The sequence below is a fragment of the Chelonia mydas genome, chromosome 4, assembly GCF_015237465.2.
Source record: "Chelonia mydas isolate rCheMyd1 chromosome 4, rCheMyd1.pri.v2, whole genome shotgun sequence".
Taxonomy (NCBI): Eukaryota; Metazoa; Chordata; order Testudines; family Cheloniidae; genus Chelonia; species Chelonia mydas.
The window spans coordinates 20,178,283-20,203,298 of NC_057852.1; the positions used below are offsets into that span (position 1 = coordinate 20,178,283).

The 25,016-nt window shown below is 40.7% G+C and overlaps 1 protein-coding gene across 9 annotated transcripts in view; it reads left to right on the forward strand.

Annotated features, from left to right (window-relative positions):
• ARHGAP24 (Rho GTPase activating protein 24) overlaps positions 1-25,016 on the forward strand; it is a 370,658-nt gene that overhangs the window by 75,301 nt on the left and 270,341 nt on the right. For 7 of the 9 annotated variants that reach the window (XM_043545064.1, XM_043545065.1, XM_043545067.1 and 4 more), the window contains exon 2: positions 13,349-13,548. The exons of 1 other annotated variant lie outside the window; for it this stretch is intronic. In XM_043545064.1, coding sequence (XP_043400999.1) covers positions 13,349-13,548 — 200 coding nt within the window. Of the gene's footprint in view, positions 1-11,995; positions 12,068-13,348; positions 13,549-25,016 lie in introns of those variants that run through there. One more of the 9 variants, XM_043545066.1, reaches the window with a different exon arrangement.

Below are 25,016 nucleotides of genomic sequence, written 5' to 3' on the forward strand. Positions count from 1 at the left end.
GAGTGAAATGTGAAAAGTAAATAAACAGCACAATTACTAATGTAAGGAGTTAGGAGTAACACTGTATGGAAAATTATTGTAAAATACATAATTTTTGGTGGTGACTTTTGCTTTTCCTGAGAGTGATCATGTGTTGAAAAGTTACTTGATATTTAATTGAATTTCAGGCGGGTTGATAGAACTAGCAATACAGTGTATTCTTCTATTTGAGCATGGATTATCAGGCTACCAGCGTTACCTATGGTAAATAATTAGGGCTGGCCAGAAAACAAGAATTCTGTTACACGCACACAAATCAAGGTTTCAGAATTTGTTTTCGTTCAGCATTGGAACAACACAGAGACCTTTCAAAAATTTTCACAAAAATACATCCACCAATTCCAGAATAGCCAATAGTCCACTGATGAGGGTACTCATCTGTGTTGTTGGATATCCAGGTTCAAGTCCCTGCTTCAAATCCTGCATAGCAAGAATTTGAACCTGGATCTCCCACAACCCAGCTGAGTGCCGTAACCATTGCAGCTATGGTTGTCTGTCTCTCTCTCATAGAACTATTCCACTATGCAGAAATAATTGAACATTCATTGAACTAGAAAGGACTTGGGGGAGAGAAAGAGGGAGGTGGGAGAGAAAAGAAAAAAAAAAGAGAAAGAATGACTCTGTACCTTGGTGCTTAAATTAGAGCACTCACCTGGGATGTGGGAGACCCAGGTTCAATTCCATGCTCTGAATCAGGGTTATTTGCTATTCTGGTCTCTCACTCTCTGACCAGAAATTCCATTTTGGACTGTCCAAACCAATACACCTCCACAAAAAGCTTCAGTTGGGATGAATCAGCGTTTTCCAACAAAAAGTGTTTTAATAAAAGTTTCCTGACCAGCTGTATAAATGTAATACCCATGGGTGTGTTCCTTCATTTTAAAAAAAGTGTGTATCTCTTTGTATCTCTCCATCAGACAGTGTCCAAAGAACCAAAGTGAGAGACTAAAGAAATAGAAGGCATAAAATTTTAACATATGGTGGGGACTCACTTCTTCTGCTAGTTTAAATGTTTCTTCTGCACTCTCAGTTTCATGATTCGTCCTTTAAATAATTTTCAATAATAAAATTTTAAATGTCCCCAGGTCTCTGTGGGACAGACAAACTTGGGTCTAAAATAAGTGGTATGTAAGGAGGAATTGCTGAGAACTAATCTTTCTATAACTTTTTCTCTTATATAGTGATCTGGTAAATATGTGGAAGCCTGGTCTCCTCTATACATTTTTAAATAATCTTTTTAATTAGCCCCCTGTCTCATATGTCAGCAGATGGTAGTGCTGGGGTAGAGTGAAACAGAAGAGTGTGGATAGCCCAGTTGTGTGAAGTTAGTGGGGTTTACTTAAGGTTAGGGTGACCATATTTTCCCAAAGGGAAAATGGGACACCCCCAGCTTGGCCGAGCCCCAGCCCTCCTTGCCTCCCACCCACAGGGCCGGGCTGAGGTCCTCCAGCGTCCCCACCACTCCCCCACGTATGGGACCTCCCCAGCTCCCCAGCGCGCAGGCTGCTTGAGGCCACCCTCTTCCCCAGTGTGTGGGGCTGGCCTGAGCCCTCCTTGCCTCCCGCCCATGCAGGACAAACCTGAGGCCCCTCTCTCCACTGGTGCCCGAGCCCAGCCCAAGCCCCCGCACTGCTGTCAGCCTGCAACCCCTTTCTCCCCTTGGTCCCAGTCCAAGCCCCCCCGCTGCCTGCCCATGCATGGTGAAAATGGTGCTTGCAGCCCACTTCCCCTGCCAAGGGTCCAGCGGAGCCCCTCTACCCAGGGAGCAGAGATCTTCCTGCAGGGGCTGATCTGGGACCCTTAGGTGCTGGGCAGGGGGCACAGCAGGTGCGTGGAGTGGGGTGCGGCGGGGCCCTGCTGGCCAAGAGCCGGCACACAGTGGGGGCTGTGCTGATGAACCAGCACAGGGAGCCATCGGGCCCCACGTGCTGCAGCTTCCTGCCACCAGCCTTGCACACCCACCCCCATCATCGACTCCCCACTCCCACTGGTGGGCGAGCAGGGATCCGGCCAGTAGCAGGACCAATTGATACCGAAATCACGGGGGAGGCAGCAAATGCGGGACAATTTTCCTGTATTTAACAAAAAGGAAGAGGGCTTAAATGCAGGACTGTCCCATTAAAAACAGGACATCTATTTAATGTGGAAGAAGAGGAGCCAGTTCTAGGGGTGAAAGGGGTATCCTCGCCTGCCGCTGAGGAGCAGCTGGTCCCATGCCACCGAGGAGTGTGTCAACAATGCGGGTGGCACAGTAAACTAATGAGAATGAATGAGGCTAGCACTGGAAGCCTAGTTGCTCTCTGTGATGATAGTCTGTTGTCAACTCAAGTTCACCTGTAAATATAAACATAGGATTGATCACCCTTCTAAACCTTTATTCTCATGCTTTATAGGTTATGCTGCGCTGGCCATGACACATGATCTGTCATTGGATGACCTGTTGTAGAGTACAATTTTTTAAAATTTTTGTAGGAAAAACAGCAATCGTAGGAGCTGACTAAATCAGTAGTTAATTTTAGTTTAGAAACTGGCTTGACTGTTAGAGTATAAAAGTCTATAGTAAAGTAAAATGCTTGCGTATAATAGAAGTAGCTTATGGCTTTTTTTTTTTTTTTTGCAGCTCCTTCAGAAACAAAAAAACATTCCGGTCTGCGTACACAAGCCTAATATGCTAGCTTCCCTATTGATGCCTAATAGGTAACCACTGAAAGATAAAATAGCCATGTGCTGCTGTGGTAGATAGGATGCCTTTTTTGGGAGAGGGATATAAGCCTTGGAGATGTACTGAGTCTAGTCTTTAATGCTAGGGCAATGTGGTATATAGTACACTACTGGTAAAACAGGATGGTTAGTTTCTTTAAACAGTTGTAGCTGGTTACTTAGACAATAGACAAGGCCCAAAATCATAAGTGTATGATTACCACCTCCTCCAAACTTTGGGGAAGGAGGTTGAATAAAAAGAGACCTGGATTCAACGGAATTTTGGGTTTCGTCCATTTTGATATGAAATAGAAAGAGGCCAAAATCAGATCTTGATCAAAACCATTCAGGCACTCAAAATCTAATACATGAGGTTTTGTAAATGAAAACCATCTACACAGCAAGAGAGAGACTGAGAGCATGAATGTGCTTTGTTGCAGAGCCATGCTCATTCCTTAGCATCCCCAAGAAGGGAACTGAGCTACAATTGGCTGAAATAGAGAAAAAGAAACCTGTGTTCCAGTAACCGAACTAGTCTGAAATAGTAAGACGTGTGAATGAAGATGACAAATTACTGTCCCCTGGGTGTGCTAAGACTCTGCACTCCAAATCATTAGTTAAATAAAAAGCAGGCTCTGTAATATAAGCAGGGCTACATTAGTCATTTCCTCTTGACGTTTTGTTCTCATAATTATTTTATGTCATTGATGAGAGCTCGGTCACTCAGTGGAGGGGCGATTTGTATTCATAGGTTGCATTCACAGACTCCTTCTGTCGCAGGGAAAGGATGCTGGGTGAGCTATGCAGATGCAACATGCTGATGTTTGGTATAGTTTCACATTGGCTGCAGGTTGAGGTCTTGCTGTGCTTCTTTCCTGCAGGAGTCTTTAAACAAGCAGCCCATAGGAGTTGATGCTTTGTTCAGTTAGCCAGCCAGTCAGTCAGTACTAGTCTGTTGCAGGACCTCCATGTCTGCTGAAGCGTCTTGACTCGGGATGGCCCACTTGGGCCTGACCTTCCACAAAAGAAACATAACAGTCTTTTGATGACTCAAACAAAAGGGTGCAGTTGGTTAGGCCCTGACCAAGCCGGTCGTCTTGTGTTAAGACAGGGGAAGAGGCTTTGTTTGGTGTCCAAGCTTTACCCTGAATTGGACTTGTAAGAAGCAGCCAGACCCTATTATCCTGTCTACTTGGCTCTGATTTGACTCCTGGGGGCATGTGTCTAAATTCAGTGCTCCTGTCCCATCCGAGACATCCTCCTTGGGTAGCGTGCACCAAAGCAACAGGTGTGATACACATTATCACCATACACCTTTTCAACTGGAAATGCAAATGTCTCACCTGTTTTATCCTGAGTAGCTCATCCTGTCTCAAATCCCTTTAAACTAATGGTAGTGACAGGAACAAATATGATGACATGCTCATCTGCTCCTACATTGCAGCTAGAAATAGGCCATGTCCAGGGCCGTCCCTAGAGGGCTGCGGGGCCTGGGGCGGAAGTGATGAATCTGTCACTTCTGGGACCAACCCATCATTTCCGGGACCAACTGCACTGGCCAATTGCACTGGTCCACAGGGCCCCCCAAATCACGAGGCCCAGAGCGGTCGCCCCCGATTCGCCGTACCCAAGGGATGGGTTTGGAGTTGGATCCAGATTTGGATTCAAAGCACAGGGTGCTTTGGATCAGTAACTTAGGTTTCAGTTATTATAGAGAGAGGGTCTAACCACAAAGTTTGGATCCAGATAAGAGCTTCCTCAAAGTTCGGGAGTGTTCAGCTGGGCTTTTATCCTGTGGGCTGAAAACATGAAAACTTCTATTGTAGTACTGAGTACTACTCCAGACTACATTACAAGCAATAGCTGGAGGGTATTATGTGGCTCATAGAGCGCACTATTTCTACTTCCATGCTAAAATGTTAAAGTTGAATAATACAATTGGTTCTCTCTTTCTGAACCCATAATGCATGCTTGAAGCAGTTTTGCCATTTGTTGATGTTTGCAGGAATCAAAGCTGGCCTTCGGCAGCACGGGATATCTTGTAAAAGGGACTAGTGCTCCTCTTGTTTTTGAATCACCAACTTAGAAGGTGACAGAGTCCTTGATTTCACCTAAATCTCATGCAAAGAGAGGGAGAAAAGTCAAATGTTGGTGCTTGATTTTCCTATTGCAAGTATAAGACAATTTATGGAACCCCTTGATTGCTACAGTATTCTTGACGTCCATTTCTTCCTCCCACTCTCCGTAAAAATGAGCACAATACCAATTTAAATGATTTTCTGGTGAGTACTGTGGATCCACCAGCCAGTAAGGATGGGTCTTGGGGCTCTGTACATTTCAAGCTCTAAGAGTTGGCTTTATATTGTTATAGAGTTGGCTTTATATATGCATCCGATGAAGTGAGCTGTTGCTCATGAAAGCTTATGCTCAAATAAATTGGTTAGTCTCTAAGGTGCCACAAGTACTCCTTTTCTTTTTGCGAATTCAGACTAACACGGCTGCAGCTCTGAAACCTTCTATAACCTTTAGCCCAGTGGTAAGGGCAGTCACTTAGGATGTGGGAAACCCAGTTTTCGTTTTCTCTTCTGCCTGATGTGAAGAAGGAATTCGAACTTGGGTCTTCCACACTGCAGGAGAGTGCCTTCGCCACGGGGTTCTGGGATATTCTGGTGTGGGTCTCTCTCAAGCTCTACTGTTTAAAGCTGTTCCACTCTGCATAAATAAAGTTATTGGACCAAGGAGCTTGGGCCTCTTACACCCTGAGTGAGTGCCCTAACTCCCCTGGGCTGTAAATAGAAGCCTGAATCCTGTTGACTTTCAATCAGATTAATGTTCCTAAGTATAGATGAGTGAAATTTTTCAGGTGAGTAGTCTGCTGAAAAATACTGTTCTGGTCAACCTGAAACTATTCATGAATTTGACACAAATTTTCTAAATATTTTCAGCCCATTTTTTTCGGGGCTTTGGTATCATTCACAAAACAGTTGGAGGAGGAGATACTGGTGGTAGTGATAGTGGTAGCCCTGCTGTCGTCATTCATAGTGGTAATTCATTGTCATTCATAATTACAAGAAATAGTTAATGGTTGAGAGAAAGAGGGGGAGAGAGAGAGTGAAAATGAGACTGATTCTAAGTGCCTATATCACCTTTGAAAATTACTTGAGTCTTGTTACGCTGAGCAGAACAATGTCTAAATACCCTTACAAATCTGGGCCTAAGTTCTATTTTCGAAACTGACCGAGGCTTCAAAGTCATGTAAGCACTTTTAAAAATCTAAAGCTATAGCAACATATGTTCTTCTATAGTAAAGCTTGTCTTTCTCTCTCTTGGTCTCTTTATAGTAAAACCTGTCTTTATTTTTTGGTCTAGGAATCTTTTCAAATGTGTATATACATAGATGACATTCAGGCAGAGTTTTGCGGTCTAATATTGGGCAATGTCTGTACCCCACAATTAAGAGGCATTTCCCAAATAATCCCTGCCTGGCAAAAGACCTTGGTACAGGCACAAAGTATTGGTCTTTGTCTCGTAAGAGAGAACTGTATGAGCAAGTACAATTCCTAAATATTTATGGAGGTGTGTAGGAGGCAAGTGTAAGGGTGAAGATGCTGGCATGAGGCAAAAAGAAAGGCAGGAAAGAGGTATATAATAATAGCATTTGTATGGGGTTTTCACAGCTAGAAATGGCTGTGCAAACATGAAGAAATGTAACATAAAATAGAGGAATTATATTACTTTACATGTGACTGCTAGGATGACATAACAGATATTCCCTCCTTCTCTCAGATATGTAAAGGAAACCTTTGTGGCTTTTAACCAAGTGAAATGTTAATTCCATGAATACAAATTCATTTTTTCCTGGGCAGAGGACTGAAACGCCAGCTACAAAGCAATGGCACTGATTAGCTGGCTTCTTCAGTGGAAAGACACACCTCTCGGCTTTTAAAAACATTGACTACACTGTCTCCAAAATACGAACGTGGAAATCTCAGTGTCAGTGTGGCTAATATTTTATAAGATCGAGGCAATGACAATTTCCAATTAGATAGTTGAATACCCAAATTTGCTGGTATTTAACTTTTTTAACTGAGAAGGGATCATCTTAGTTCCGTGATCAAAGTAGCAGGAAATGAATCAACATTAAACATAATTAGCATTAAATATGACAAAAATATATACACTGACTTTTTTATTTAAAAAGATTTGAGCTGTAAACTTAATGTTTACAATGTTTTCCTTTGGACAAGAGAAATGTGCTGTTGCTTTTGCTGTTACTTGGCTCTTACCTTATAGGTATATACATAAACGCTGTAAAATAACAGTTTCAGTAGAGATGGGTTGAACTAAAACATTCACCAGTAGGTGCTCCTACTCCAAACACCCACACATCAGTAGATACACCAGTTTTCCTCTGTATCCACACTGCTACAGGTCTGACCTCTGTAATGCATATCACTGTGTTGGCCAATTAGTACTTTCAGTGATACCATGTCATTTCCAGACTTGGTACTTTGCTGAGGCAGTATTTACTGTAAGAATGAGATGAATTTAACGTGTAATGTAAGTAGCAAACAATCCCATCTCCTTCCCTCCTCCACCCCAATAGCCACAAGCCTCACTCTTTCCAGAGCCTGCTTGCTCCTTCATTTTTGAACAGTCCTGTTTCCCCACTGCAGTGTTTGCATTGGATTCTTCTCTCCTTTTAAATAAAGGCCGTTCTGTCTCTACCCATCCTTCAGGATGTCAGTTAAATAGCAGTTCCAATTTGATTTGTCCAGGGACCACTTGATTTCAGCAGGGTTTTTTTTCTTCTCAGCTGTTGTCAAACTAAAATTTCTTTTGCTGTCTCTGGGCATATTTTTTAGCCATTATAATTTGTAACACACCATCCCATTGGGAAATTTTACACCAAGTGTGGAAAGCCTGACTGTGACCCTGAACTGCTGTACAAAAGATTAAGGAAGAATTCCTGTTGTTTTCATTTTGTGAGAGAGCAGACTGTCCAGTTACATTCTCAGCGGTGCGTTATTCAAGAAACCTGGTGACATCCATGCTCAGATGAACTTTGCTATCACACTTTGATAAGAAAGAGTAACACCAAAATTATTTCTATATGTACAGCAATGATCTTCTGAGATTGTGCCTGCCAGCTCTAATCCATTCATGTGTTAATGAAGTCAGCAAACATTAAGTGTTCACAATACAGCATGTACACATCAAATTGTCCTTCTGAGGGGAGGGGAATGGTGACTCTTACTCCATATACTGTATGACACATGATAAACAAGATCAAGAGGCTTTGCAGTGTCTTCAGACCTTCCGAGGCAGCCTATCCTAATAGTTAGGGTAGGGATCTGGGAATCAGGACATCTAGTTTCTGTTCCTGATGCTGCCTCTGACTTGTTCTCTGACCTTTGGCAAATCAATTAACTGCTCTATGCTTCAGTTTGCCAGACTTTGCAGCTGTTCTGAATTTCCCCCACTGGCCATCCCATATGAGACTGAAATATTTTTCTGCATGTCATTTGGACCTCCAGTTACTAGGTCTTATCCTTCTGGCAGCTTTGTATGTGGCTGAAGCTGCTTCTTCAGGCTCTCACTGCCAATGTCCTGCTGTATGTATTTTCGTTCAGTATAGTGGGTTATATAGAACAAGTAATTTGAGCGAAGCCTAGAGAGCAGGAGGTAGATGAGGTAACCATCAGTTCCCACTGCCTCTTCTAAACACAGAAGAAGTATCTGCCCTACCCCACAGTTAAATATTATATAATGAGGGAGGTGGGTAAAGAACATGAGATAGGATGGGAGTGGGGAGATGGATGCCCCCTATCCAACCAAGAATAATCAAAAGCAGACCAGGAGTAGTTGTTCCTCTGTAAATTCCTCTTCAAGGTCCAGAAAATCCTCCTTTGTGGTGGGACAGTTTGTAGTCAACATTGACTCAGGGAGTGCATGTCACATGCTCTACAAATCATACTTGCAAAGAGTTATATAGGTAAGTTTTTAGCAGTTTTGCTAGTCATCTACAAACAGAGCCCCTCTTAAAAAGAACAGGAGTACTTAGAGACTTAGGCACCTTAGAGACTAACAAATTTATTAGAGCATAAGGTTTCATGGGCTACAACCCACTTCATCGGATGCATTGAATGGAACATATAGTAAGAAGATATATATATATACATACAGAGAAGGTGGAAGTTGCCATACAAACTGTAAGAGGCTAATTAATTAAGATGAGCTATTATCAGCAGGAGAAAAAAACTTTTGTAGTGATAATCAAGATGGCCCATTTAGACAGTTGACAAGAAGGTGTGAGGATACTTAACATGGGGAAATAGATTCAATATGTGTAATGACCCAGCCGCTCCCAGTCTCTATTCAAACGCAAGTTAATGGTATCGAGTTTGCATATTAATTCAAGCTCAGCAATGTCTCGTTGGAGTCTGTTTTTTGAAGCTTTTCTGTTGCAGAATTGCCACCCTTAAGTCTTTTACTGAGTAGCCAGAGAGGTTGAAGTGTTCTCCAACCAGTTTTTGAATGTTATGATTCCTGATGTCAGCTCCTCTTGACTCATACCAGTGCAGTGGAGCTAGCAAGTGACAGAGAGACCTGTGGTGTGTGCTTTCTAGTGGTCAGAAAACTCTCTGTAACCAATTAGGCACATTTAGTCCCAGCTGGTTGTAGCCCCTACCATGGTCACAGTGCTGAAAAACAAACATTTGTCTTTTAATTTTAAAAAAAGAAGGACCCGGTGGAAAGGACAGCAAAAGTTAACCTACATCATCATAATCATCAGGGCAAATCCCAAAAGGATGTAGCTTCCTTTCACGCTGCAGGCCACCTGGATCAATCTCTAGCTTGGTCTGGCTGGATGTACTCCTGTTCTTTTTGCGGATACAGACTAACATGGCTGCTACTCTGAAACCGGTCTGTTATTGGCAGTCTGACCAATGTGATCAGCCATGTGATTGCTGACCATCTAGTGGCATTCCTTGGTAAACACACTTGTAGTTGACTTGTTTTCCATCTTAATAATATGTCTCTATCAAGAGAGCCTCTGAAGCAAAACCATTGCTGCTGAAGGCAATTGGTAGGATCAGTTATGAATATCCCCAGTGCTGATTTTTGCCAAGCCACTTAATATGGAGCAACTGATGAAGACAATGAGAATCAAAAATATCAATCCATTGCTTTTCAGCCTTCCTCAGTGCCTGTGTTGCACAGCTGTATGGTAGAGCTGGTATAACCATAGTTCTACAGATCAACAGCTTTGTAGTGAGCTTCATCATGGTGTCCCTGCAACACTTGCTTGATGGGCCTCTAGGATTTTTCCCAAGTTTTTGACAGTTGCCACTTGTTCAATATTCTGTCCAGACAGGTTAATATTGAGCTGGCTGTAATCTAAAAATGGATAGTAATGGACAAGGAATTAATTTTCTCTAGAATAATAACCAGACCAATGTATGCTGCTTATTGCCTAACCAGATTGGTCACCACTGCAGCAATTACAGTTGGCTACAAACTGTAACCAAACAGTTACAGCTAAGGTGAGCACGGCACCATTCAGGAGGAGCATCCAAAGGGCAGTTCCTTGGATCCTGAGCTCATTCTATGCCGGGTTGGTCTCTGGCTGTCAAGAGCCTGACATGGCAGTTGAGGACCAGCAAGGATGTAGGATCTGGTACTGTATCTAACTGAAAAGGCAGGCGGTGTTTTAAGAACTTGGAATGTAATTACTAAAACCGTGAAAAATTTCAGCTAGAACCACAAATGGACCTGAAACCAGCTGGTTTCTAGACAAACCTGTCAACGATGGCTCACGCTCATGGAAATGTGGTGGATTGGGACTTGATGCTGTTTGGGCCCATCCTCTCTCCAGGCATTTTGTGGCTACTAAGTGCTACATTTTATGAGAAATTCCTGTTTAATATACAGATAACTGGTTGGTGGAGAGCGAATGTTTCTCCGCTATCACGGTCAGGTGGAAACAGTAACGCTCCCCCAACCCTCCGGAAAAGAAAATTAAAGGAACGGTCTAAAGACCCTAGGGAGAAGGTTGCATGCCCCATTAGGCAGGGGGAAAAGGGAGTGAAGTATGACCAGCAGTGGTCGGTAAAGATTGGGTCTGTGACGTTGAGAAAAAGAGCAGCTGGTGAATGTGTGGGAGCATTTCTTAGTTGTATATTCTTTACAACCCCATATCTCCAGGCAAACCCAAGAGGGTTCACTAATAGACAGCCCCAATGAATGGAGTGTACAGGATTTGTTCAGATCTAGTAATTACCTAAATTGGAACTTGGCCAGGACAATCGGGCAGATTCTTTCAGAAAACACAAGTTTTATGTTTCATTCAGAAAATGGGTTTTCAGGAATACTCTTATTTTGTTTATTTAGAAAATGCCATGGCTTTCTGCTTCATGTCTCACAATGGCAAGACAGAGTTGGTTATCTTGAGATAATCCCATACTTGGTCATGTGTTGTTTATGTACTCTTTGCACCTCTCTGCTGTCTGTCAGTGCCAACACCTGATATTCCTGCAGTTTATTTTTATGATGGTGCTGAAGCAGCTGTGAAAACAACTAGCGTGAGTAAGCCAACTGTTGGATTTCTGATTCAAAATCTGGATTGTAGTTTTCAGGTTTGGAGAGTAAAGGAGAAATGTAGAACAATAAAACCCTTTGTAAATTTGGTCTCATGGGATTGCATGTAATGGTTCAATTGCCAAAAACAAGTCAGCTGACTCGCATTTCTACTAATTTAATGCAAGAAAATGGTTTGAAGAGTGAGGGAATTGGGGGGAAGCAACTCATTTTGTATTACACTCTTTCAGGGATGTAGCAGTCAATATATTTTTAAACAAAAAGAATATATCATACCAATGAATATTTTACCTGAAAGGATGTTCTCTCTTTTTTTTTTAAAAAAAAAGAACATTGTTTACTCCCAAGCACCTCATTTACTTGAGTATTATGTGAATAATTTAATGTATACATGATATCTAGCAAAAACACACAGATCAATAAACATTCTTCGTGGCTAGCTAACTGAAATCCATATACCTACTGCATGTACATTGGTGTCAGTGCCAATGTAGCCAGGTGGTCACCCGCTCCGGCCTTAAAGGGCTTAAAACAACCCAGGAGAGGGCTGTGGCTGGGAGCAAGCAGTTCCCAGGCTGATTGGGGAAGTAGGCTCAGCTGTGGCCACACCCCAATCAGGGCTCAGTGGGCCCTTATAAGAGGGCAGTGGGCCAGGAGCACACAGAGTCTCCGCTAGCTGTGGAGTGAGACAGGTCTGGCTGCTGGGGAGTGAACTAGGGTACCTGAGGTGAAGCAGGGCTGGTTTTATTCTCTGACTTCTGATTTATTTGATGATCCATTTCTTAACTTCCTAAAAAGCAGAACAGGTGCCTTTGTGATGACTGACCTGTCTTTGTCCTAGTCATGGCACTGTATATTACTGTATTAGTTAAGGGATAGCCCTTTTATATAAGGGGCTGTATGGGGTTTGATCTCATTTTAGGCTGTTTCAGTACATGTGGTTTTGCATCCTTGAGTTTCACTTGATAATTTGGGTGTATTTGAACCCAATACATTGAAGGTTGGAAAAAATAAGCTTCACGAGTTTGTTCAACTCAATGCATTGCATCTGGGTTAATGAGGAATTATTTGACCTTGAAAGCTTATCACAAGCATATATTGCACATACAAAATCAGTCTAGAAGATTCATGCCTATCCAGACACTGGAAAGTATGGTTTTAAGTTTTGACAAAGGTGTTGCAGGCTTTGAAAGAGTTTTACATGAAAATTTTCTAGGTTCATGTCCATGTTCAAGCCCCAAAGTAGTCAAGTTTTTCATGACTTAAGGTTTAACTACAAAAGTTCTGCACTAATTGGAACATTTGATTATCACCCTCCTTCCCCCACACACACACACTCCCTCCTCTCCTTCCTTCCAGTAGGGGATCTATTACATTATGTGGTAAACCTAGCAACAATTCTATTTTCTGTGTACTACACCTTTGCATGTAAGAAGCCTTTCTCTGTTCGGGGGAAGGCTTTGATGGAACAGAGGACCTTATAGCGTGAGACACGCTCATCTTTCTCTGTCATGGAGACTTTATGTTGGTTCTTTTTTTGTTGCTTCCCTTTAAACTAAAATAAGGGCTTGTCAACACAGGGAATTATTCTGGAAAAGCTATTGTGCTTTAAACTCACATCTTCCCTTAATCCAAATGAACTGTCGAGTGTGAATACGTCCTAAATCATCTAGATTGAAAGGGCATGTTTTGCTTGTTGTGAATGGAAATATTTATCACGTTGTACCTGAAAAGTTGTTTTGTTTCTCTCCCTGCTTATTTGCTGTTTAACATGGAATTTACTTTTCATGAAACTTTGGAAACCGGATTATACTCTCCCAGCTGACTGACACTGGCATGAAAATAAACAGGTGGATAGTAAAAGCTCTTGTAGGGCATTTTTGTTGTTGGGACTTATTTGTTTTCTAGCTATGTTGAAAAGTGGCAGGCTGCTACTTCTGCCCCCTCCCCCAAAAAGAGAATAATGTGGTTTCCTTTCTTTTCTTTTTCCTCTTTGTTGTCTAAACAGGAGAGTCTGTCGGCCTCATTATGGATGAGAACAATGGCTCTGCAGAGAGTCCCCAGCTAAGCCAAGGACGGCACAATGCCATTAAGTGTGGGTGGCTGCGGAAGCAAGGAGGCTTTGTCAAGACTTGGCACACACGCTGGTTTGTTCTCAAGGGGGACCAGCTTTATTATTTCAAAGATGAAGATGAAACCAAACCTTTGGTAAGCAGGGGGAGCAGGAGGGTGGGAGGTGAGATAGGGAACTGAAAGAACAGTGGCAGAATTTGATGCAATTGGAAGAAACAGGCACCCCAATCTGGGTTGCCTTGTTTGGTTTTTGTTTAGAGGGCTGGCTTAGGCATTTGGCACACAAAACGGTACTTGTCTTATTTAAATAAATATATGGCTTCCCTCAGATGCTTGGGTCCCAGAGGATTTGTCTGTGCTGCAGTAAAATACCACGGCTGGCCTGTGTCGGCTGACTTGGCCTTGCAGGGCTCGGGCTGCAGGGCTGTAAAATTACAGGATAGATCTCCTGGGAGTCTAGGTCCCAGAGCCCAGGCTCTGGCCCAAGCTTGAATATCTACACTGCAATTTTATAGACCGACAGCCCAAGCCCGAGTCAGATGACACAGGCTAGCCGTGGATGTTTTGTTGCGGTGTAGACATACCCTAAGACAGATTTTCTTCCTCAGACCATTTTAAAAGTTGCCTACTGTGAGACAAGTCGCAGTAGCAAATTCCTGCTTTTTTCAAATCAATGAAAGGTGGTTATATGATATAAGGTGGATAAGTAAACTATTGTGTATGTACCTTGCTTGTTACTTAAAGGAGTAGCCATATGGATTTCCCCAGCCTTCAGAGTCACAATCGTACAACATGTAAACTCACACTTACCAACATCCATAATGTATAATAAACTGCTGTCTGGAATATGCTCAAAATTTACTGTTCCTTAATGGTCATTTATTTTCCTATTTACTTACTTACTTTTATAGGCCTGTTCTATGGCTACAAACCTCCAAAGTGCCATAAGAAAAGAGTAAATAACTCTGCCTCCCTCCCAGCTCAGGGCAAACCCGGGCATCTGTGATATTAAGTTATTGCAGACAGAAGAACAATGTTGTAGTATATATGGTCTTAATTTTCTGAGGCCCTGAGCACCTCCCAGCTCCCTCTGCGTTGAGATCGAGTTCTATATGATGAGCCATTCTGTTAATTATATCCCACATTTATACATATAGACATATACACCTACGCTCATATTTTTCACACACATGGTCTAATGCTTAAGATCACTTTAAATACAGTGTGTGTTTATATAGATTTTTTCATAGCGTGTTATCGTTAATTCAAAGGTCAGTACTGACCATCATCTAGTCTGGCATCCTGTATTACATGGGCTATAGAATTTCACCAGTAATTCCTACATCAACCCCATAACTTGGGTTAGAACTAGAGCATATCTTTCAGAGAGACAGCAAGTCTTGATTCAGGTGTTCTAAAGGAAGTTTCCTGTTGTATAAACCTCAAGAAATGTAAGGTTTAAGTTAAGGCCCATAGTGCAGCAGTTTATTCTCCTTAAATAACCCTTGGTTTCTAACTTGTTTAATTTACACATTTTAGTTATTTCATATTTCACTAAATACCCTTTTAAAATTCATATTTACAACCTCTCTGTATATCTTTCACTATACGCGTTTTGAGATTTTAAATACAAGTTGCATCTCTATTGACCTTTGTGCGTTTCTGGAAGGCAAACAAGAAACCATTTAATGAAATTGCTACAAACTGAATGATGTTTAAGGAAAGTAAGCTATTCTGTGCCTGAATACAAATCTTAATAATCTGTCTTCCCTAGTTAGTTACTTTCCTCCATCAGACCCTGTCTTGCATAGTTCTTTGTTTTGATGCAGCACTTAAATGAGCAGCCTGATTCTGCACTTGTTTATACTTTCCGAATGAAAATGCAAAAGCAACTTCCAAACAGATATACAGAATCTTCTTCTAGTCTTTTCTTTCTCCCATTTTGAGGTTCCCTCCATGATTTCTGTGACCATTCAGTATTTGGTTTTGACCCTCTCTCTGAGGATGGAAAAATTACTCCCATGAACTCCTCTAACTTAATTTCTCCTAGGTTACGTTATATTTTATGGCACCTTAGAGACTAACCAATTTATTTGAGCATAAGCTTTCGTGAGCTACAGCTCACTTCATCGGATGCATACTTATGCTCAAATAAATTGGTTAGTCTCTAAGGTGCCACAAGTACTCCTTTTCTTTTTGCGAATACAGACTAACATGGCTGTTACTCTGAAACCTGTTATATTTTATTGCATCTTAAATGATCCCAGGCTCCCTGGGTGCTGAGCACTGTCAATAAACCTTTTGTGCAGTCAGCAGATGGTTGTGTGTATCAGGAAGAATTACAATATTTGTTTAGAAAGAAACAAAAATTTATAGTTGGTCAAAGGAAACGAGAGGTTGAGGAATAACTGCCAATGTAACGATTTGGCCAGGCCTAGAAGTAGCAAACTGATACCAAATTCTTGAGTCAGAGTATTAGCCAGCTTGCTAAAGTAATTGCATTAGCCAGAATTTTCAAACTTTGGTGTCTAAATTTAGACTTTTCACTGCATATGTAGCCATCTAAATAAAAATGGCCTGACTTTCATAGGTGTTCAGCACGCTCACCTCAGTAGTTAGGGCACTAGCTTGTGAGTCAGAAGACACAAATTCAGTTCCCTGTTTTGCCAGATTCTTCGTGTGTGACTTCGGATGAGTCACTTGGTCGCTCTGGGCCTCAGTTCTCCATTTGTCAAATGGGAATAATAGCACTGCCTTACCTTACAGGTGTGCTGTCAGGATAAATACATTGAAGATAGTGAGATGCTCAGATACCAGGATGGAGGGACCACATAATTACCTAAGAGAGCTAGACTTAAGTGAGAACTATAAATGCTCAGTTGTTCTGAAAATCAAGCCACTTAGGCAGATGCCTAAAGGTGGGCTCCAAAATATGTTTAGGCATTCACGTCTGAAAATTCTGGCCACTTGACCAGATCCTCGGCCAGTGTACATCAGCATTGTTCCACTGATTCCACTGGATCTGTGCAAATGCACCCTATCCCAGGATCTAGTCCCCTATCTTCAACACACAGTTAGTGAGCCATAAGAAGTCAGTATATTTGGCTGTATCATTTATTGTTCTGTCAGTATACCATTGTTTAGAATTTGCTATCTGAAGTAATTTTAATCTGTGTAGACCAACCAAAGTGTTATATCATGTAGCAAAATCCAAGTAGTCTCAAGCATGGCTAATTCTAGATACTCACTGATCTAATTTCTATAATAAGCTCCTCTTTCTTATAAAGAGACCAATCCTGCAAATCCCACCCCTCTAGAACTACAGCTGACTTTTCTCACCCAGAGCATACAGTATTTTTGAGTGAGCCAGGGCTACATTCTAAGGAGACTGTTGCTATTTAAACGTAAGAAAAAATGGTGCCATATTGTATTCACAGTTACATTTGCATAAATATAATAAGCTACTGAAGAGAGGAAGTCTTATTACATGTAGACTTTTCACACTTACAGGCAGTCAATTACTCTTTTATGGATGCAAAATTTAAAGGACTCTCTGACAACAAAATATATTTAGAAATAAGGACACTTTAGTGTTCTTTACATTTATTCCCTTTGTTCACTGATAAAATAAGAAAAACTGGATTTTTTTTCTGTACCTGTTTTGTAGAACTGAAGTCCTAAAAAGGTCATGCCTTTACACGATCATCTAAAAAACACTAACCACAATATTTCAGGACACAGAGCTTTACTGGGCTGCTAGCTGAAGGCAGTAATAGTTGTGCTAAGGCCACACAGCTTTACATGGGCAGTTATTCAGTGCGCTAAAGCATCAATAAGTGCATTAAATAGTGAGAGGCCATAAAGTATGTAGTGTGTGTCAATGGCTACTAGAGCTTCTTAACTTTTATAGATGAAAGAAATCTGTAAGTTTGATTCTGAAACCTTTGGTGCTTCTAACTGAGCTCCTTTTAATAATTACTGATGACTTTTAGGCAAGAAACTCAAAACACCCCATGATAGATGTAGGAGGGAAAAAAATCTTCAGAAGTATTACTTGTTTAAAACTCCCATCAATAGTTACGGGAAACTAGTGGACCAGACCAAATTAGGGCTGTTCCAATACCCGCTTTGTTGCAGTTTTGAAATATTTCTGAAGCAAATGAGAAGGCTGAAAGGTGTCCTGGATTTGATGCCTCAACTGTAACATGTAGTACAATATTCTCATTTAGCTACATAGGAAAGTTATACTGTATGCATTCTGGTATCAAAATTCCCATGACTGTCTGGGAGCCCTAGTCTCTATGCTGAATTTGGGACAGAGGTGTGACGCAAACAACTTTACTTTGACCACTTACTGTCTGTTAAGTAACAATGCTGTTATGAGATGGAGAGCAGCAACTTCTAAAATGGATTTATCTAACTTTCTGGAGCCTATAATTAAGAAAACAAACACCTACTGAGAGGAATCCCAATCTGCTGATTTAAAGTCATTAACAGATTTTTAGGTTCATTCACACACACCACTGCAACTCACTTAGAAAATACAACTAAGGAGAACTAGTTATTTTTCTTTTTATCTGTTTTCAGTCCAGATCATAGTGTTTGGGCTGGTGGGTGTGAGAAGAGGGAAAGGGTTTGTGAATGATGCAACTGCTTGGGCTGAGTCTCTCTCTCTGTGATAGGAAAAAAGATCAGGGTACATTTATGGGTCCTGTTGGATAGTACATATAAGTGGTAATTAAAGGTTAGGCAAACATTCTTAGTGAACAATTTATTCAACACATTAAGCCCTGCAGCAGGTTGGCAGTGCTCCCTAGTACACTTGGTCTGATAGCTGGGAATGCACTGTCTGAGAAGACTAACTGCTCCAGGTGGCTTGTTAGACACCTGGCAGAAGGGAACTGTCAGGGAGAGAAAGAATAAGGGTTTGGAACCCATTGGGGAGGAGCCTGAGTGGAACCAGACTTGAGGAAAAGTATACTTATTTGCTCATATTTTTGTCATTAAGGCAAACCCGTGAGGGGCTAAGTTTGTTTGGAGTTAGTTGGTTTGGGGAATCATTTGCAAACACTTCCACTTTTTTATAAGTTTATTTGCTATTAACGATTGTTGGGTGAGCGCTTTCTGCAGATATATTTGAGCTTATGTTTGTTTCCAAACTATTAATTTTGACAGTTACTGACTATTAGTTTTTGTACTGCATGTGGAAGGGAAGAAAAGGATGGAGGGCATGTTGTATGATATTGTTTCTATTTCCTGACTGGATAAATGAATCCTTATAAAAGGGTAAGCACTTGAGGTGCACATAGTGAAAAATTATTTGGGCACAAATACCTTTGTTAGCAGATAAGTATTGATAATTGCATAAAGAACAGCCATTTCCCAGTATTAGAATAATGACAACCTGTTCATTCAAAAGTTCATAAGGGAAGAACATGGCTTACTAACAAAGTAAAAATTTGGGAAAATATTGGCAAATAACTTTCCCTCCATTCACCCAGTATTAGTGTTAAACTGCCTGGGGGATGCTATCCTCTTTTGTGCTTCTGTTCTGGTGTCTCCGCACTTAGGTTCTCCAGCTACTCCATTTTCTTTTTTTTTTTAAATATTAGCCAAATTAATCCTTAGTGTAACTCCTCTTGACTTACATAGTACATTATAATTTAAAAATCAGTAAAAATCAACCGAACTCCACTGGACATGCTCAGGAAGAAGAAGCCTGTCTGAGTTTTACTGTCTACCTTCGTTCCTGAAGCCAGTATGGAGACCCATGATTGAGTTTACTATGAAGGCAGTCTGCCCTGCCCATTTCCTCTGATTTTCTTGTTGCTTTATTCATGCCTGGGGAACAGGCAAATCAGTCCTGTATCTCCTGCTGCATCTATTCAGGGTGCTGTCAAGTTCTACAGTCCTCCCGTGGAGAGTTGGCAGAAAATTTTCCAAAGCTCACCCCCTTAAAACAACTTATAAAGTTAACCATCTTCTGAAATGTGAAGATTTGAGCTGAAATTTTCAAGAGAATTTGCCAGTAGTGATTTTGCAGGTTTACAGGAATTGGCTGTTTAGTTATACCCTAAATTCAATATATTTGCAGCAAAAACTATATCACAATTAGAAATCAGTTTCATACTGTAGGGTAGCTTTGCAGCATTCCATAAAATAGAATGAAATTCTCTGCAATTATTTTGTCTTCAGATTTCCATTGTTTTTCATTGGGACATGATTAAATTTGATAGAAACTATGAAGGGGAAATTAGTTATCAGATACACAGTAGCTGTAAGTAAATATAGTAAAGCAATAGCTCTAATGTGTAAAGGAAAACCTTCCTTACTTTCCCAATAAAATTTACTATTAAAAAACGTCAGCAACCTCAGGTATAAAGTTGGAAGGCAGTGGGGACTAGAGGAATGAGTAAATGGTTGGGAGTCAGGAGGTTTTAATTCTAATCCTGGCTTTGCTGTTAGCTTTGTGACAGTAGTCACCTATCTCTGTTTCCTTGTCTATACAATGAAGATTGTACCAACTCAGGTACACGACAAGAATGACGGGACAATTAGTTAATGCCTGTTCAGTGCATTGACCATGCAGTTGATTATAAATGCCAAGTGTTATCTTTAGAAGTCTTTCAGTTGTGTGGGCAAATAATGTACATCGTATTTGTTCTGAACACAGGAATTGAAACCTCATGACAACTAAATAATAGTAATGATGAATGGCAGGAACATGTCTGATTACATCGTGTCAGCTCCTCTGCTATTGTAAACCTATGTAGCTTCTTTGAAGTCACTGCAACATTGGCTGAAGGTCTGATTCAAAGTATCCCCACAGATACATACAGATTACGTAGAAAGGTTGAGGGAAAGGTGCAGTATATGACCCTTATTTTTCATAACCAAGTACCATGAAATTTCATTGATTCTTTATTATCATCAAACACAACAGTCGTTCCCTTATATTGTTTTATCAGTCAGAGTAGCAGCTATCTTTTTGTGTGATGCCTTGAAATATCTCAAAGGGCCTTAGGAAGATGGTGTTTTCACTTATTGAAGATGAAGGTAGGGATATAAATAGATTTAGTTATTTATTGGAGACAGAAATGAAAGGGCTAAAAAAATGGATGCAGAGCAGATTAATACAATTAATACAATACAATACAATTAATACAATAATAGCTGGGGAGAGACAACTAAATTTCTGATAATTCTGAATAATTTCTCATCTTGGAAATGATTCATTTTTTGGTTAACTTCCTAAGTCTTGTCATTCTTGTATTCCTTGGCCTTTTGTGCTTTGAGATCCAGTCTTGTGCCAGGTCTGAAGGTCAAATATCTTGCCAGAAAAGTGGGCAGCCAAAGAGATCAACATTTAACATTCTCCATTTCACAATACAGCTGTTGTTTGGATGCAGCTGATTAACAGGCTTTTCCCCTTTCTACTCTGTTTTTGACAGAAAATGTTTTCCCAGCAATGTCTGAGTAGGCGATGTCTGGAGTTAAGACCGGGAGGAGAGGGGTGGCGCCGCCTTAGTGGTGGTGTTTTTGTAGTCTTGTAACTGGCAGTAAGAATCTTTGCAGTGTGATTTTCTTACAATAGTTTCACTATATCACAAATGCTTGACTAGCTTTATTGAGTCAAGAAATCAGTCTCCTAGGATGAAGTCAAGAATCCAGATGAAGCACTATTGACATAAGGGCATAAACAGTGATGGGCAAACTCATTTTGAACCCACTTCAGTATTTTGGGCTGGATTTTGGACTCGTACTTGTTTTATATCAAGACTAACTCCATTAAGTTGAAGGTCTTAATTCTAGGTATTGGCCAGTAAAGGGAACCTAATGGGCATGAACTGGCCACCCAGGAATAACCAGTAGTGTAGGGGTGTGATCAGGTGGGGGGGGGGGAAATGTAGCAGGAACCTCTCTCTGATTATACTGAGCTGATGCAGCTGCACTTAGAGGTTTCTCTAGTTAATGCTGGGGATTGCGTCATCCCCAGCAACTTCCAGGATCCAGGAGATGCAAAGATGGTGCTCAACCACCCTCTTAAAATCAGGCCCCTTAAAATAGTCTCCAGTTAGGCCCTCCAAAATCATGACTTGCTACTCACCCATACACAGGGAATCCACTTGTGCTAGTTTAGTTTTGGGGAAACTTTGGTCCCTGGTACATAGTACAGAATTCCCTTTAGCTTACATATTGTATATGTACAAAGTAGGTACCTGTTTCTTAAACTCTAGTTCTTTGTAGCTAGTGTAATATCTGTATAATCATATAACCGCAATACCACCGATACCTGGTGGTAATAACTTTGGATAGTTTCTTTTCTTTAGAAAGGTTGTGTATGTCAAAAATATACATAGTGATGTTACCTAATACACACAAATGCTCTTTTACGGTAATTATAAGTGATGCTCTGTTTTGTTTTGTTTTTTTGTTTATATGATTGATGCAAATTTTCTGATCAGTTTATAGTTATTGTAGTTTCACAGCTTTCTGACAGATTTCATGCAATTCAGGAAAAAGATTAGGAAGAATCTCTTGGCTCTGGCATGTAAATAGAGACTTGTTGGATAGATTAAATATAATAGAAAGAGAGAGAGAAAAATCCAACCCATGAGATTACAGAAACCAGGAAGTTCCAGCAAGATGTCTTGCAAATTGGATTTAGAAGTGGCTTATTTATGTATGAAATAAACTAAAATGGAATTGAGCATTTTCCAGGCAAGAAAACAAATGAGGGAGTCATACATCTCAAGAGGAGATTTCAAACTCTTTGTAATAGTGTCAGGACAGTAGCTTCTATTGGCAGCTTTAAATGCCTCTTCAGAACTAGACTGGACAAATGACTAGAAAATGTGCTTCAGAGAGGAATGCTGTATTTCCAGGGAGATTGAGTCAACGATCAAGCAGGAATTTTCCACCTGTAGCTTCTTCGTTTACAATCTCTCTCCATTATTTCCTTGTAATCCATGGAACCATGCTTTCACTCTTGAATGTAACTTTGGAAATTCCGCTGTTTGTATATGTGATGCTTTGGGGGTTCACCAGACCAGTAAGGGGCTGTCATTGCCTGCCCTGTAACCCTGGATGCTTCTGTTCTGTGCAGCTTTGACTCGAGCCCTGACACCAGAAGCCTGCTTATAGCTCAATGACTTCACCTTGGCTTCCACCAGCCTGGTTACTCCTTGCAGGGTGATCTCAAAAGACCTTCCACTCTCGAGTCTCCCCCAAACCATCTCTTCTGCAATGTGACGTCCCTCTCACGGAATAGACAGACGATACACTGGCCTGGTAGTTTGGTTGAGGATTTCACCCTTCAGTTTAATATACAGCACTGAAATGGTTTTGTAATAAAATCAGATAGAGTTTATTAACTAAGAACAGGTATTTAAGTGATGTGATAATACACAAATATGATAAGTCAAACAAAACAAAACACGCTTTCTAGGGATTAAAATTGTTTAAACTATTTTCTCACCTATAGTGAGTTCTCAGAGAATTCAACCCTGTTGTCTGAAGGATCCAGCCTTCTCAGATTACAAGTGGTCTGGTTCCTTGTATCTGTCCAGTGATGGGTAACAAAATTAGGGTACCTTAGGCACTGCCTGCCAAATATATTTTAGAAACGTATTTCCAGCATACATGTATAACTCTTTTTATACACTACCTGTACATACATCACACAGTAATATTAATGAACAGCATGTTACCAGTTTGCATATGACACCTTACACAACACCTTTTTGGTACTGATTATGACAACAGTGAGTTGGAGGCAATGAGTGCGTCAGGCCTGAGGAGAGTTATGGTTTGGTGTGCTTTGTCAGTGGGCATTTGAGGGGTTCCCTGGGTCACAGGATAACGAATCAGAGGCCTATGCTTCCCAGATCATTCTGAGCTGAAAGTGATGCTTATGTCACTGGAAAGGTAACGTCCCCTTGGTTAGTAATAAAGTCTCAGAAATTATCTACTTTAAGGCCCCGGTGTTGATGTTACATTTAGGGGAGGGGGGTGTCAAAAATTGAGTTGGTTTTTTTTTTTCACTAAAAGATGGGGTATAATTGAAAATGAATTTTTTAGAAGGGAGAAAAAATTTTCAGTGTTTAAAAAAATTACTTCAGGGAATTTTTTTTTTCCCATTTGTAAGAATGTTTTCTTTTCTTGAGCTTTAGTGTAACAAGGTGGCAGTTTCTAGAACTCCATGCTGGCAAACCACTCCCAACCATCACTCTTTTCCCCTCTGCCTGTAAAGAGCCCCATGGAAGTAACTGGGGCTCTGTCTTAGGGATTTGTCTGCAGAGAGCTCCTTGTAGGATCAGGGCCTTTGTTTTCTTTCTTTGCTTCTTTTTTACTATTGCCTCTTAATTTTGTGCTGAGGATGCTTGTCTGCTCTGAACTGAAACTGTGAACTAATTTCAAATATTCAGAGGTTTTAAGGCCAGAAGGGAGCACTGTGATCATCTAGCTTGTGAACCTGATCATATCTTTCAGAAAAAAAATCTAATCTTGATTTAAAAATTTCCAGTGAAGGAGAATCCACCACCACTCTTGGTAAGTTGTTCCAATGGTTAATTACCCTTACTGTTAAAAATTTGCAACTTATGTCTAGTCCGGATTTGTCTAGATTCAGTCTAGCAGATTTGTCTGATAGACTGAAGAGGTGTTATCAAATTTTTGTTCCCCATGTAGCTACTTTGACTGTAATCAAGTCATCTCTTAATTTCTTTTTGTTAAATGAAATAGATTGAGCTCCTTGAATCTTGCTATAAGGTATGTTTTCCTGTCCTTTCATAATGCCTGTGGCCTATCTGTGAACCCTTTCTAATTTTTCAACTTCCTTCTTGAACTGTGGACACCAGAACTGAACATTGTATTCCAATAGCAGTCACACCACTGCCAAATATAGTGCATCTCCCACAAGGCTTGGTAATCTGAGCCAATGGTTAACTGACCCTCACTGTTTGAATGTCTTGAACTTTAGCTTCCAGCCACAGGCTCTTGTTATGCCCTGGTCTGCTGATTGAAAGAGCCTTAAACATATGCTCATTTGTTCACAGGATCATAGCCAAAGCTAGGGAAGAAGTACTAGATTTGAACACTCATCCAAATCTGAAATTTTGGCTTCTGCCCACCTCTGACTAAAACTGGATAATTGTCCTCTCAAATTGGCCTGCAGTTCATCAGATGTCTGTGTATGAGAGGGCTGCCTCTTGTGTACAAACTGAATTTTATAAGTCTCTCACTCTGGCATAATATATGCTTTCCATCTGATATAACTTGTGTAAAAATTTCAGTAACAGAGAAGTCCATTTAAGACATCTGTTAGAAGCTAATGGGAAACCAACAGAGTTCAACTGAATTTTTTAATTAAAATAATGTAAAGCTTCTAATGGAAGTGTTAAATAGAAGTTAATATGATAATTACATAAATTGAAACTGAGCCTGCCGATGGGGAAAAATCCTTTCAGCACTGTAGTTAAATATGGATAAGGAGAGAAATTGTTGCCTTCTCTTACAGATAGCACTGGAATGGATAATATTTTTGTATGCAGTGGAAATTTGCTAATCCACACGCTTTATAATTAGCTTACAAAAATGATGAG